The following is a 15176-nucleotide window of genomic DNA, read 5'->3' on the forward strand; positions in this document are numbered from 1 at the left end:
TCTGAGAATTCAGTTCCTTAACGTCAAGTCCTCAGACTCCAAATGGTTTTCCCAATACCTGAACCTGGTGATGAAGCATAACTGAAAGTTAACCCTGAGTTACTGAACCATAAGCCTTTTGAGAATGCTCTGACAAGGTAGAAAACATCTTCAGCACAGGAAATAATCAAGTTTCAAGAAATAACTTCAAATCTAAGTACATACTGTGTTTTGGTTTTTTATGCAAGTGTCCACTAGCAACATTTGTCTGATCATCCTTTTGCCTGGGATTTTTCAAGTTTGCCTAAAATTCAAGGTCCAAGTCTTCCTACATGATAACTACATGTTATTTCATCAATCTTCTTACTGATCAGCCACTTAAACAGGTATGTTTCCCTGGTCACCTTCAGAATTCCCAACTGTTACCTCCCTCGTAATTTTTAAGGCTGAAAAGCAACAAACCTGAGAAATCAATTTCTGCTTTCTGCCTCCTCAAAGGCATTTGTGACATTTGAGCTCATTTGTCAGTAGGTGTTTATGTTTCAGTGCCTAACTGTTATGCTAAAGAAAGCTAGAGAAGAAATTTCGCTAAAAAGGAACATGCACGAGGTCAAAGAAAAGAAGGAAAAGACAGATAACTGAAACAGGGGCTGTTAGCTCTAAGCTGCAGCAGTGATATGCTTACTTCCTACATGGACCTCTTTCCACAAGTGTTTTAAGGGGTCTACGTCCACTGATGGATGCTTGTCCTCCATGATATATCCTTCATTTTCCAAGCACACATGGATTGATTTTACACAGTAAAACACCCAAAAACCCTAAGTTAAAAGGCCCTCTAGAAGCAAAACTTCTAGGCTAACAAGATATATTAATAGATCATGTATTCTTACAAAATGCTACTGCATAATGTGACAACAGCCCAGTAAGCAAGTTTACCTCTCTGGCAGGAAATACAAGATAATCTGAAATGAGACCACATAAAACCAGAAGACCCTGAAGTCAAGATGCATCAGAACTCTACACTCCTCCTGTTCCATAGTGGTGAGATCCAGAGAGATCTCTTGAAACAGAAGCTGCAGTGGGGGGGGGGGGGGGGGAAGGAGCAGATTAATATTTAACTTAATAAAAACACTCTTGCCCTATTTGGCAGCTGCCAGCATAGAATAAACAAGCTTCACAAGTCCTTAATGAAACAGCAGCTCTTAGGAGCTGGCTACTCTTAGCTTTTCTGGGAGGCAGAGAAGAATATCATCTCCACAAGAAATGTGGTCTTGCTTCTTTAAAAACAGGAGAGAAAAAAAACAACCAACCAACACTAAATACTTTGGAACTACAACCAGTAACAGAAGACTGAGCAATCTGGCACAGCCTGCTTTTACAGCATGCATGCACCTATCCCTACTAAAGAAGTCAAACAGAAATTCCTGCTCCTCTTGGAGCACTCAAATTTCCATGCCAAACAAAGCATTATTAATTCCTACCAAAACCCAGTCTGTTTTTTTAAAGTCTCTCCCCCTTTTTTCAGCCTAATCTCTCAGCAAGACTTTAACAGAATTACTTCCTTAAGATACATCTTCCTTTTAGTTAGTACTCTGCTGAGATTGCCTCCTCCTAATACAACCCTCCAGGGCTGAGATCAGATACATGTGTTTGGATTGGGAGAGCAGGGCATGAGTTCTCATTACATTAATTAAGATACAACCAGAGCATAGACCCTACAGTAACTGCACTTCTGTATAGCAGAACTGCACAGATTGTGCTATATTATCAGCTATTGCTACTACCATTCAAAGGGCAATTATCTACTTGAGCAATTGCCAGATTAACTCTTAGTGATCAATAAGCCAAGTGCATCCCACTCAGTCACCAAAGAAATGAAACTTAACACATCTCCCATCATTCTTCAACTATGACAGGGCATGTATACACAGATGATCTCACTGTAGCTTCCCCCCAAGACAGAGCACTTAACCAGGAGTTTCCTAAAGGATGTGTGAAGTCTCAGACAAGGAACTGGGCAGATCCATTCAGCTGTCACCATTAAGTTTTAAACAAAAGAATCCGATCATTACAAAACCAGAAAAGGGGGTCAAGCATGAGAAGAATACTATGCCATAAAAAGCTGGCCAATAATTGATGAGATGGTAGAGAAAGTTGAGGGAGGTAACCCTGTAGCTTACATATAAAGTTGCAAAAGTTCCCCAGAATTTTACACATTCAGATTTAGTAATTTCAGTCAATGAAATATGACACCATCCAGCCCTGACCAAGTGACAGGACACACCATTCTCAACTCAGTTTAGGATGAATAAAGAATCAGATTTTCAGACAGATGCACGAGACATTCTGTGCATGAGCAACACCTAGCATCTATAAATCTCACTTAAATCAGTGGGCATTGTCAGTGACCAGCCCTTTTCAGAATTCAAGCACCTTTCCAGACCTCAGATACCTATAACCTAAGAGGTAAAGTGCAATCCAAGTCTTTGTTCCATGGCTCACACAGAAAAAGGGCCAGGTGCTCCAAATTCTCAGGAATTTTACAGTAGATGGAGGCTTTTACTTAGCCTTATGGCTATTATTGTAGCTTTGAGGCATGTTAAACAAATTTGCAAGCTGCCTAATTCAAGAGCTTAAAACCTGAACTCTGTGTTTGGGAGATTTTTCAGTAATTAAAGCACTACTGCTGGTTTTCTTCAATTCTCTTTGCAGATAAGAAATCACTCTGTCAACAAACTAGCATGTCTCAAAGCTGGTGGCCAGAAAAAAAGATTTAGAAACAAGAGACATTCCTGAAGAAAGAAACCCTAGATCAAATTGTCCCCTTGCAAGCAACGAGCATTCCCTGGAACCTGGAACTTACAAAGCTACATGTGCTTAACCGTGAAACCTTTCTCATGCAAGCATCTGCTGCCAACACAGTGACTAGCAGTGGCTGATTTGTCTGCAGAGAAGATACAAGGCTTGCTCTGTCATGTCCTCAGTAAGAATCATTCAGAGAAGACAACATCTGAAATAAAATTCAGAGCTGACTATCCCTCTAACATGCTGAATTTTAGGAGCTTCACAAGAAGCAGCACACCTGTTGCAAAAGGCATTTAAAAACATCCCAAAGATGCATGTTATAAGCATCCACTCCCTAATATTCACATAAGGTTGGCACTATTAGATGACTTCATCTTTACCCTGTAATCCTCTGCAATAAAATGAAGCAAGAGTGCAGGACAATTTGCCCTGAAGAACATGCATGCTACCAAACAATGGTTAACAAGGAGGGTGCAGTTCACTGTGAGCTAGCTTCATTTAATTTGGGCATAAATCATCTTAACATAACCTAAGACAATGGCAGCTCAAACACAGATGATGTTAGAAACACCCAGTACTATTTTCTTTGAAGATATTGCTCACTGACTAAAGCTCAGGAAGGTCACCTCTGCAGGCAGGGCAACAGGAAAGCAGGACACAGAGCATTTTAAAGACTAAACATGCAAGCAGGCTAGCTGACAATCACACTGACAAAAGTTAGTCGTGAGGGAAGTTCATTTTATTTACAGGCATTTACGTTCATTCTTATCTTTGGACTTCAACCTATTGGGGGTCAAGTAAGACCAAACTCCATTTGGTAATACTACTCTTGTGCAAAGTCAAAAGCGAGGAGGAAGAGAGAAAGAGGGGTTGTATAAGTCAATGCACTCAAGCTTATGACTGAATAGGGATATTTGTGTTCCAGGAGTAGTGACTCTCCAAAAGACATTCAGGGTCAGTTATCCCACTCCTCCCCACAAGCAAGCATTAGAGTATATTTACCTCTGCTTCTGCTATTAGCTGCATTTTTCTTGTTATCACATGGTCAAGATCAACCCGGCCTAAGAAAGGAAAGCAAATATTTAACATTTGCATTTTCAGTGATGTGAGCTGCATGTCTGAAAACACAGAAAGCACAACATACAGTACCTTAGTGACTGATTTTTTTATTCATGTTTCTGACTTCTAAATTCATAAGCTATGACCAAGTATTTTAAATAGCCATTGAGTATCACACCACTATAAAGTGTTAACAGCTGATAACATACTGGATTTTCTAAAGCTTTATTTTCCATTAGCAACTCTGCAAATCTTCCCAAGGTCCCTAAACATATTCAGCCTTGAAGCAGCAATTAGAACAACCCTTAGAAGGTCATATCCAAGGCTGATATTTTATCAGAGCCTTATCTTCTGCACAGTGAACTAGGTGTAAGATGAGGTTGTCTGGAGGTCTCTACATTGACAGTAGACAAGGCAGTCAAGTCAAGACTATCTGTAAAATAAAGTAACAAGCTCTGAAGGCAGCCTAAATGGCAACCTGGATGGTTGTTCTGTGTTCAAACCTGACTATTCCCACCCCTTTCATCCCCCACTACACATGTCTGACTGTGCTCCTCAATATGTTTCATCACTTAAGCAGTTAAGTCTAACCATGCTACGAACAGCATCTGACTTATCATTCCTAGTAACACTGGCTAGTATGTAAAGCCTCAAATATCACCTTTCTTTTATGTAAAGAACCATACACGTGAGATGCCTCTATTACATCAAGCAGAACATAAACAAAACAGACATTTCAGACTAGTTCAGTTTTAAGACAATGTCTGCAATGGTTGTAGAGTGCTGGCAAGCCAGCTGGTGTTTCCCTTATCCAGTAAGAACACACAAGATAAAGTTACTTAAAACAGTCTTGCACATTAAGAAAAAGCAAGATTAAAGCAGCAATATCACCCCCCTAAATACTAGTCAGGGTGAAAAGACAGCAACAAACCTTACCTTGTGCATGTCCTTTGGCAATTATAGCCACAACATTACCTTACACAGTAACACATGGCCAGCATTACAACTTGCACATTCAGTATCTAAGACAACATCACCACTTTTAGAAAAAGAGGGTACTGAACTGATTCTCTAGTAAGATTTCCAGTGAAGCACGAGCTAACAGATTTGCAACAGAGGTGTCAATGTTGCACTGCTGCGTGATGAGAAGACAGATTCATAGCAGTATCACAGTTCATAATGCACCCTCCCTGTATGTGCACAGCCTACGCACACAAAATGCAGTGTGTTGTTTTAATAAATGCAAGTGCTTCTGTGATACACACTAGTCTGAAGGTGTTCCTATGAGCAACCAGTTGCGTGACCTGCTTTAGAGATTTCTCCAGGATTGAAACTGTAGTCAAGTTAAATCAAACAAGGGACTTTATCTTCAATGAAGCTATGCTCAGATGTTAGCATTAATTTCCACACACCCCCCCATCAACCAGGAAGATCATTTTTTGTCTATAAAAACTGCTACAGAAGCTATAGACTAAAGAACAGACCAGTAAAAACAGCCTATTACTTAGCAGCCTTGTAATGCAAGAACAAACAAATTGTTTAACACCATGAGTTTTTGGCTGCATGCAAAGATCCGTTTTTACAAAAATAGAATTCCTGGTTGCTAAGCATCTCACCTCCAAGACAAAAAAATTACCTCAGCATTTAAGCTCCTCATGCTGTTACACTTGCCAAAAAGCAGCACTTTGGAAAACATATTGAGAGAAGAGTGTAAGATGCCACTAAGTCCCTTGTCCCACTCAGCTTGTGCACTTTGCTGGTTTCAAGTGGATTCCCCCCACCTCTCCCCCAGTACATTAAAAAAAAAAAATCAAGTTGTTCCACAAGCAGCAGAACTGTATCCCCTTCGTATCATCACCTCTCCTCACTGCACTGCTTCACAATTGTATTCAAAGACCCCTCCCTCCGTTACTATTACCCTAAGAACCACCTTGTGTTTACCTGCTAGAAAACAGACCAGAGCTGTTGAGCTCAAAGCACAACTAGCCTTTTCCTACAAAAAGCCTTTCCCTACACAAATTGTGCTCAAAGCACAACTAGCCTTTTCCTACACAAATTCTTCTTTGTGTCTCTTATTCAGCTGCCTGTCTTAAAGACTCTATCAAGGTTGCTAGATGATGTCCAACATGGTCAAAGAGGACAGGACACATGAAACTTAAGGGACTGCACTATTTCCTTTGTAAGCTAAGCTAAAAATAAATAACCACCGCTTTGACCGTATATTTCCTGTCAGATCTTTCATTTGGAGCCTCTGTTATTATAATTACCCAAGAGGGGCTCACTGGAAATAAAACACCCTTTTAAAGTGACAAGGCCCTAAAGAAGGCTACAGTTTTACAGATACCTAATGTACAACTTTAATGGTTGTACAGGGAACGAGACCAGCCTGTGATCTGCTGACATAACCGCTAAATTGTATGCAGTGTCCCTACTATCACTTTATTCACCCACACACCAGTGTGTATGCACAGACTAGACTAGAAACACAGCATCTTTTAAAAGGATTTAAAATCAAGATTCTATGTCTTTAGTGTATGCACCTCATAACAAAGTAAAACCACCTGTAAGCTTATTGCTTCTTTTCCAGAACAGAGTCTCCTGTAGAAGAAATCCCACCCCAAAACAACTCATTCCGCTGTGTTGCATCACCTCATATACTCAAGCTGCATCACAAGGCAGAAACCAGAGAACACAACTCATCATCTTCGTGAATCATTCATCTTCTGTTGTGCAAGCTGCTACTGTTGTGTGAGGTCATTCGAGAAGAGAATCATCACATGATTTCGAGTCTAAAAGGAATTGTGCACTATGGAGAATCTAAATCTTCATTTTCCTTTGACACTGAAAAGACTGGATCCCCCTGTATCACTTTAGCATTGCAACATCATTGCAAAAATGGACTCAAGGCTGCAGAAGACAAGCAAGCACATCTTTGCATTTAAACCAAGATGGGATGTGCCTTAAGAAAACTGGAAATGTAATTAAAGTCATAAGGAAGAAAATCTTCTTTGAAGACTAGTATGAAATAGCAGCCAACTTTACAAGAGACTGAAGCAGGGTTTGTTTAAAAAGGGAGAGTTTTAATTTAATGGTAGTTGTGTTCTCTTCCCATCTGAGAAGACATTGGTAAGATCTTTAGCTGACCCCTTGTCTTGGGCTTGTAGAAACTGATCCTTGTAGGATGTGACACCTCTGCACAGCCCAAATTCCAAGCAGGTTCGAGTCAGAAATTTTAAAATTAGCAATTTAAATGTAAGCTTTGTTTCCATAGGAAACCAGGCTAGTGAAAGATCACCTGAAGACTGAGAAAAAGTCTTACTGTTGAAAAATTGAGCAACTTAAGTTTCACAAAAGATTTACAAACTATCTTTCTTAAAGGATCTCACTGTGCCTTTTTCAACCTACTCTTGTACATGTTACAGATAAGTAACATTTGAGATGTCTAGAGAAGTGTCCCATTCATACGATCCGTTAGTGCTGCAGCTTGGGATCCAACAAAACTAGCTTCCACACAAGACACTTGCCAGTGCTCTACTAAGCAAGCTCTCAAGAATTAACTATGTTAAAAAGCATTCATTTTATTTAACTGCTAGAGTCTGCAATTACCACCAAGGATACAAATGGGAATAAGTCATTTGAGTAAATCTGTGGTTTGTGTGCAGCATTACAGTTCCAGCCTGTAGTGACTTCACCAGCCACAGAAGTTGCCTGCAGCCCAGTGCTCTGAGCCATTGCCACTCAAACTGTTCCTGCATTGTGGCAATAAGCTTATTACTGAACAGTTATCTAGAACAATCCCTAGGGACTACTGCTATCTAAATCCTTGCACAGCATTCAAAACAAAAACGCTTCTTCACAGATAAGCTAGGAAAAGTACATGAACAAACTTTAGTTTATTGCCACATGTGCTTTAAAAGACACTTCTTACAGCCAGGCACACCACCCACAGTTCAGAAGCGTTTTCCCCTAATGATGTCAGGATCTGTTTAGCTTCAGGATCTTCATGGAAAGTCACAGATACAAACTGTACCCAGTACTGCCCTTCTTTAAAAGGGTTTAAAAATATTATCTTCATTATTTCTTGATCAGACATCTTACCATTCAAAAGGTTAAAGCAACACAGGCAGAAGGATTTCATTACTGTCAGATACCTGGATTCAAAGGCTCCCTCTAAAGACACCAAAAATGTTATCTGAAGGAAAGCAATGTTAAAGCCAACCTAGTGCAAGGCTACTGTAGAGGGGAAGTCTTCCATACCTACTACAATACAATGTATGTTAATAATTTGATGCTAATAATCCTTATTCTTACTTATGGTAATTTATTTGGCCACTCAGCAGATAGAGGCAAGTTATGACTAGATTGCCCCCCACAACTCAGCCTATCTGCTTAAAGAATGCATTGGCCATAAGCCACCGTGCCGCAGTTGTGCATTCAGTTTAAAAAGCTGTTTCTGTAAGGACACAGGACTCAAGCAGCCTCTTCACTAGCAGGAGGAAGCACCAGCATTCTCTACATCATGCCACCATGTCCACAGGCTCTTTACAAGAAACTGCTCAGTCTTCCCCAACCCTACAGGCTGCAAAACATGAGAGTGCCTACAATAACTAGAATCCAGCTAGTCTCAGACAAGACCACTGTGTTTGATCCACCTCCTGGAAACACATCCAAGATACTCAATTCAAGCAGCTTAATCCCAAATTCACTAATCCATAAGAAAGAGCATGTTGATACAATGAACACCTATTGCTGAGTCATACAGCAATCCTAAAGCTTTCTAAACTGCTCCCTGTTTCAGAGCTCCCTCCTCCTCCATCTATCAGGTGGCACACACATCTCATGCAGCATCATGAACTTTTGCACTGAGAATGATCAATAGTAACCTCTTCATTGGAAGATAACAAGACTTTCCTAAGATCAACGTTGCCAAACAGGCTTACTCACACCAGACAAAGATATGCCACATAGCTTGTTTGCAGATGAGTCCCCAGAGACACTTTTAATCCCTTTCTGATTTCTGAAGAAACAAGGGCAGACTCCAAAACCATCAGTTTTCTGGTTTGGATGGTCTGATCTTCACAATTTAGAGGCACTCCAATACAGGCTTAAGAGCCATGTCCTCTCAAACCTTTTAAGACCCCCAGTTTCCATTATGCTCGTTCCAGGTAAGTTTTCCTGCAACCGGTACTGCTCAACAACCCATTAAGCAGAACAGTTTTGTATTTCTTTAGGTATCTGCAGCTGAAAACACCTAAAACTAATCTTATTAAAGAAGCCCAGCTTTTGACAGGGGATTATTGCTACCTAGATCACCTGTTGACTCTATGACAGGACCAAATTAGTTGTTTGATTATGACACTGGAGCCAACTGAGGAAGGAAAAGTGATATACAAGACTGAAGTTCAGCTACTCTGTCAAAGTGAAATTATAGGCAGAATGATTACAAGATACAAACACATCAAAAGACAGAAGAATTTTTCTGGCAAATCTCAAAGCTATGAATATTCCCACATTGCTATAAATTTGGGAGTACCCAAGTCCAAACTAGAAATGAAGCAATGAGGCAGTTTTCAGAAGCACTTCTGAGGCAAGGAAAAAAAAATAACCTAAACTATACAAATGGAAGAGTCAGACCTAATGTAACTCTACAGCCAATACATAGATTAAAATTATTCCTCTGAGCAATTTCAGATCAGCCAATGCATTTGAGTTTTAATGAAAAAGGGATTAGTGGCCTAGAAGCTTCTGTAGAAAGTTCACACATCTGCAAACAAGTCAAGTGGCCCTTGACACGTTAACTCTTAAGTTGAAAAGTAGATTGTGTTTGCTAATCAGGAAGGATCAAGGGTGGGAAATCACATTAGCAACTTGATTTTTCTACACAAATAATTGCCACAAAGACATTACATATTTACTCGCATGAGATACCGTCTTGACCTGGTCAGAATCCCTTGACCACAATAAATATGTATCTTGCCTAAAATTCTACACAACACCCAGTGTTAGGATGCTACAGTATAAAAAGGACATTGCCAGACAGCAGATCATTAGCTTCATGCCACCTTTGTACTCATCAGGACTAATGCCTTAGAAACAGATATTCAGAAGTGAATAGCTTGGGTAAAAGAAAGTGAGAAAAGAACTCTATAGCTACTTCTTTTTAGAAATTCTTCCACCTCAACTGTGCCTTCACAGAGGCCACTACTTGGAACACATGGACACTTCAGCTTTGTAAAGCTGCAACCTTTGTGTCACAGAGATGCTGATCTAACCTCACTGTACAGAGGAATTCCTGACCAGAGGGATGCATCTTCCTCCCGGGCCTATAATGTGGTCAGGCATCAGACTCATGTCTCCTACCTCCCTGCGGCGTTCCTGCTGTCCCCATCACTGTGCCGGGCAAAGAGTCTGCAAAAACTGGTGTCAAAGACCCGAGTGTTACTTCTGCTGAACTGGCAGCAACCCTGGAAGGTAAGAGACACCTGATCTTACCCAGCCAGGATTCCTCCCCACTCTCCTTGCTGACCTTCACTGCAGTTTGTACTGTATTAAAATACTGCATTGGTCTAAGCCAATGCACCAGGCACACATACACACATGAAAGCTCAGTACACTTTCAAGAGATCTACCTCAGAATGTTTACTTGCTATGCACCCGCAGTATCACACCTGCAGTGACATTATGTTGCATTTCAGAGTTATTAAAATGAAAGACTTTTAAAGACAGGCACCCCCATCTATCATGTGCTAATTATCACAGCTCTGTTTATTCTTTACCCAGAAGCTTGCAAGAACTCAAATTCATGCATAACAGTTAAGGTGTTTCCACAGATGAAAAGGTCAAAGTCTGGTTCTAAACCCATCATAACTGAAGTAGCCATCAACTCCATGCAATGTTCTAAAACCAACATTACTGGAACAGTCCCATTTGATTCAATTAAAATGATGGTACCACCAACAGCTTAAAATCCCAGTTCTCCAGGTTTTTTTTTTTTTTTTTTTTTTTTTTTGCAAAGAAGAAATCTGACCTGTCCTAAATTTAAATTTGCTCCAACTCCTGTTTCAGTTGAAAGAAGTACTAGGAAATAGTCACAATATTCAGAAGCATACCAGTAAGAATTATGTCCTTGAGTCACTGGCACCTGGGTTTGGAACTGAAACTGATGTGGAACATTGTGATAAACTAGTTTAGCTTTTTTGCTTATTCTGTCTCCTGAAGGGAAAGGAAACAAGCTGCAATTTCATTGCTAACCTCCTTATCACTGGGCTGGAGTGTGGCACGACATAACCCAGGAATTAGAGATAGTTACAATGTCCACAGAGTCCACAGGCAAAACCACTTATACTGCCACACAACTACCCCCAAAACTCAAGGGATGGTACACAGGCAGCAGCAGTGATTCTACAAAGACAACTATAAGCCACATAACTTTTAAGGTGACCACAATACAAATTAATACAAGCCCAACTCTTTATCATTCTATTTTATTACAGCCAAGGTTGAGACTGGATAGAAGGAAGTTGTTCTGACATTAACAGAGCTTCACAGGAGCAGAGAATCATTCCTTGTGGCATCCTACCTCCATCTGTCTGTCAGGATGTATACACCAGCTTAGCCTGGTATGTCAAAGACCATTTTGTTCAATCTTGAGGAAGTCACATACTTAAAGCTTGTAAAGGAAGCAAGATAAAGTCTCCAGAAAAAGCATTTACCAGGATTACTCAGAACAGTTGTCAAGATGCATCTGTACCACTTAAAGCATTAAAGCATCTCCTCACACACATCTGTCCTGTGACAATCACTTTCTTTACTAAGATCCCTGTAAGCACTGCAATATACAGCCCCTGAGGAGAAGCTCTGCAGGACAGCACTCCAAACAACCTAAACCTCTGAAGAAGAGCAGCAGGTACACAGGGAGCTCCACCTTGGCAGCCTTTCTACAAGCACAAAAATGAAAGCAAAGATGCAGGAGCCATGAGCTAGAAAGGACACCTTAGAGGAGATCACATGCCAGAGATACAACCCGTCCCCTTAGCGAAAGAGTCTCACCATTGCTTGAATTTTGAAACGACCTCTCACTCTCAGGTCTCCTCTGCGTTTCTTCATTCTCAGGGGTCTTGAAGGTTGTAGTGGAGCCAGACTGGCGTTTTCTTACACAGTCTTCACCTGCCATTGTTGCCTTTTCTGTATACCAGAAAAGGATAGCAGATAGTTAATGACAAAAAATTAATTTACTCTTTACATTGCTCAAGAATAAACTTACATAGCCTTCTTTACACTAAAGTTAGACTTTCTTCCCTCTGTTATGAATTCAGAGCAAGGATAGGGGAAATAAAGCACACACTCGTATTAGTCATTTACTGTGGATCACACTCTCTCCCTTACAGCAAGCAGTAAGAACAAAGTAACCAAACAAGCTCCCCCCACCTCCCTCCTCTCCCTACAGAACTTCTAAGCATTTAAAGTTACTTAAGCCTTTGTGAAATTTTTAAAAGGCAAAAAAGCCCATGTAATGCTTTCTGATAGTCAGTCAGACAGCAAAATTTGTCTTCTCAGAGATCTGGCAGGTTTGCTTTACAGAATCACCTGCATTATTTTTCCTAATCCAAGCCCCTTACTGTCAAGTTTTCAGCTCTTAGTGAAAGAGCAGCTTCCTCAATAGATCCTTGTACTCTGTTTGGCCAGACAACAGTTGCATTGCAAACCTCGGAAAAACAGGAAGAGAGAACCAGGTTTGAACTACGCCAGATTCAATGACAAAGGTCACTGCTGGGGATAGAGCTAGCTGCTAGCAGGGAACATCTGAACCACCACAACCAGGCTGAAAACAAGAAATTCTCTGTTATTGACAAGGGGAGAAGCAGATTTTAATCTGGTCATGAAGTGACACTCCAGCACACTCTCCCTGAGCTCAAGAAGCTCTCAGAGATGTAGCTACAACCAAAGACAATTCTCAGAGCTGGACTCCCAGAAAACCACACTGGCATGTATAAAGCCACATTCTCAAACAAACACTTCTCCTTTTTTATGTATTTTTTTCACCTTGGCACAAACTCTTAAACAGATGTGTTACATTACTTGTGAACAGAATACACACACCAGCACAGATGAGCTGTTAGAGACAGGCAAGGAAAACTCACACACTTGTAGAAAAACTAAGAAGGCAGAACATTGTTATTTAAGGATGTATTTCCTCAGAATACTAAGGCTGGCACTTCTGTAAAAGGGAAATAAGACTATGATCCAGTGTTTTCAGAACTCAGCTTCCTATGTTTGTCCCTCTAGTTGGACAATTCTCCTTTAAGGCATCACAGCATATAGAGGGGAAAAAAACCTTCTGCAACACCAAACAACAAATCACTAATTCAATCACCAATGTTATTTCTTGCAGCATTGCCTCTCCTAGCGCTGCCTCAAGAGATCACAGCCAGGTCTACAAGCTATAAAATAAAGACCATCAAAATGACAAACATCCCAGCTGGCTTTGTATACCACCTGATAGCTCATACTATCATAATTTACATAATGCAAAAAGCATTTACTTGAAAAACAGCAGGAACCAGGCAAGAATATTTTAAGTCTTCCTACAGTAACTATGCTCACCAGCAGAGAAAGGTGGCTGGTAGGACATAGCCACTTACCTAGCAGCTCTGTTACTGCTGTAACCCTCCTCAATAACCCTCTTGCCTTTAAACACAAGTCAGTCACCATCATGAAGACACAACTCTTCCCTCCTCCCAGCCTTCCCACAAGGTTCCCAGTACAGACACGGCCACATCACCATTTTGTCCACCTGGGGCTTACAACTACATAGAGCCCCTGGACAGGCAAACATGTCAATATTTCTCTTCTGACACAAGAGAGATGCCCAAAACCCTACTGAAGGATAAGAATGGATCACTCCGATCACACAATAAGGCCCTCAGAACAGTGGAGGGGGAAATGAAGCTGCCTTAAAAATTTGTACACTGACAAACTACTCCTTGGGCTACTAGCAAGCCTCTTCACTGCCTCCCGATCCAAGTTAAGTTGTTCTTGTGAGCCACATCTGTCCTTAAAGGTTCAGGTTTTCCAGGTCTAACAGAAGACCACAATTTTCTCAATAATTATTTTCTCCTTCTTTAAGGGGTGAAGAAGGCACTCCTTCCTCTCCAGTGCAGAGTGGTTAGAGTAACTCACTGAAAGGCTAGCAGAAGGGAATTAGTTTCAGGTTAGGGGAAGGAAAAATCATGTTTTTCAAGGAGAAAAAAAAAAAAGTTAAAGCAATTAACTAAAAGAGTTGAGTAACTTTTTAATAACCGAATTCAGATAGGCTGAGTGATCACAACAAAGCCTTTTTTACACCAAAACAAGAACTGTGCTAGGGGAAATCTATGAAAACAAACATTTTCCTAGACTAGTTTCCATATGAAGAGAGGTGTAACATTACAGTACCTAAGCAACTATCAGCACATTAATGCATAAAGAGGGCATCAGGCCAGTCCTCTAATCTCTGCTAGAAGATAAATCAATCACGACACAATGACAGGAAAACTCCAAAACATTCACTATCCCCTCAAAAAAGGAAATCTCACAGTTGGTAAAGTCACTCCGTTCACCCCACTCTGAGCACTTGCAGGACAAGTAGAACCACAAATGTGTCCCATTATCAGATTTCCCAACAGAAACTCCCTGATTCTATAGATATGATTGCGTTATGGTACTCGTGAAAGGTCTCCAAAACCCTTCAGTTTCTCCATCTTCCCTTTCGAAACATCGGCAATTATAAGCATGCCTTAGGACAAAGGCAACACCCTGTAGGAAGTACATCTTTGCATTTCAAACGGCTTGGCAGCACAGCGAGGGCACATCCTCTACCTCCAATACCTCTTATGCTTAATAATAACAATCTTATCCCAGCCTTTCAGATCTCCAAGGCTTTCCTTCGGCCCTTGGGCATCACACTAACTAGCAGATCCAGTGTGCTACGTCCTCGGTATCAGTAGAGCTCTTCACGAGCCAGGCAGGTACCAAAACAAAGTTAAGGTCGCTCCACAGCTTACCCGCAACGCACAAAACAGTCGGCAAGGAAAAAAAAACAAAAAACAAAAAACACAAAAAAACCCAGCCAAAAACCACCAAACCACGACGGACACCTGCAGATAACAATGGAAGCTGCTTAAAGCACTGCCGAGGCTCTGAGAGCACCAAGTCAGCTCCCTTCTGCACTAACTCCCTGAAAACAAGCGCGGAAGCCTCATCCCACGGAGCCCGCTGTCAGCGACAAGACCCACCCGCACCTCCCGCCCGAGCCCCAGGCCCTGAGGGCGCCCGGCGGCCCGCAGAGCGCTGCC

At 41.1% G+C, this 15176-nt stretch overlaps 1 protein-coding gene across 1 annotated transcript in view; it reads right to left on the reverse strand.

The window, feature by feature from the left end:
* Nucleotides 1-15083, reverse strand: part of SOAT1 (sterol O-acyltransferase 1) — a 29428-nt gene extending 14345 nt beyond the window's left edge. The window contains exons 1-3 of the mRNA XM_026854286.1: nucleotides 14977-15083; nucleotides 11893-12024; nucleotides 3787-3845 (exon numbers count right to left, since the gene is read on the reverse strand). Coding sequence (XP_026710087.1) covers nucleotides 3787-3845; nucleotides 11893-12016 — 183 coding nt within the window. The 5' untranslated portion in view covers nucleotides 12017-12024; nucleotides 14977-15083. The remainder of the gene's footprint in view (nucleotides 1-3786; nucleotides 3846-11892; nucleotides 12025-14976) is intronic.
* Nucleotides 15084-15176: the final 93 nt, after the last annotated feature.

The sequence above is a fragment of the Athene cunicularia genome, assembly GCF_003259725.1.
Source record: "Athene cunicularia isolate RWA chromosome 8 unlocalized genomic scaffold, athCun1 chr8_part1, whole genome shotgun sequence".
In the NCBI taxonomy this organism is placed as follows: domain Eukaryota; kingdom Metazoa; phylum Chordata; class Aves; order Strigiformes; family Strigidae; genus Athene; species Athene cunicularia.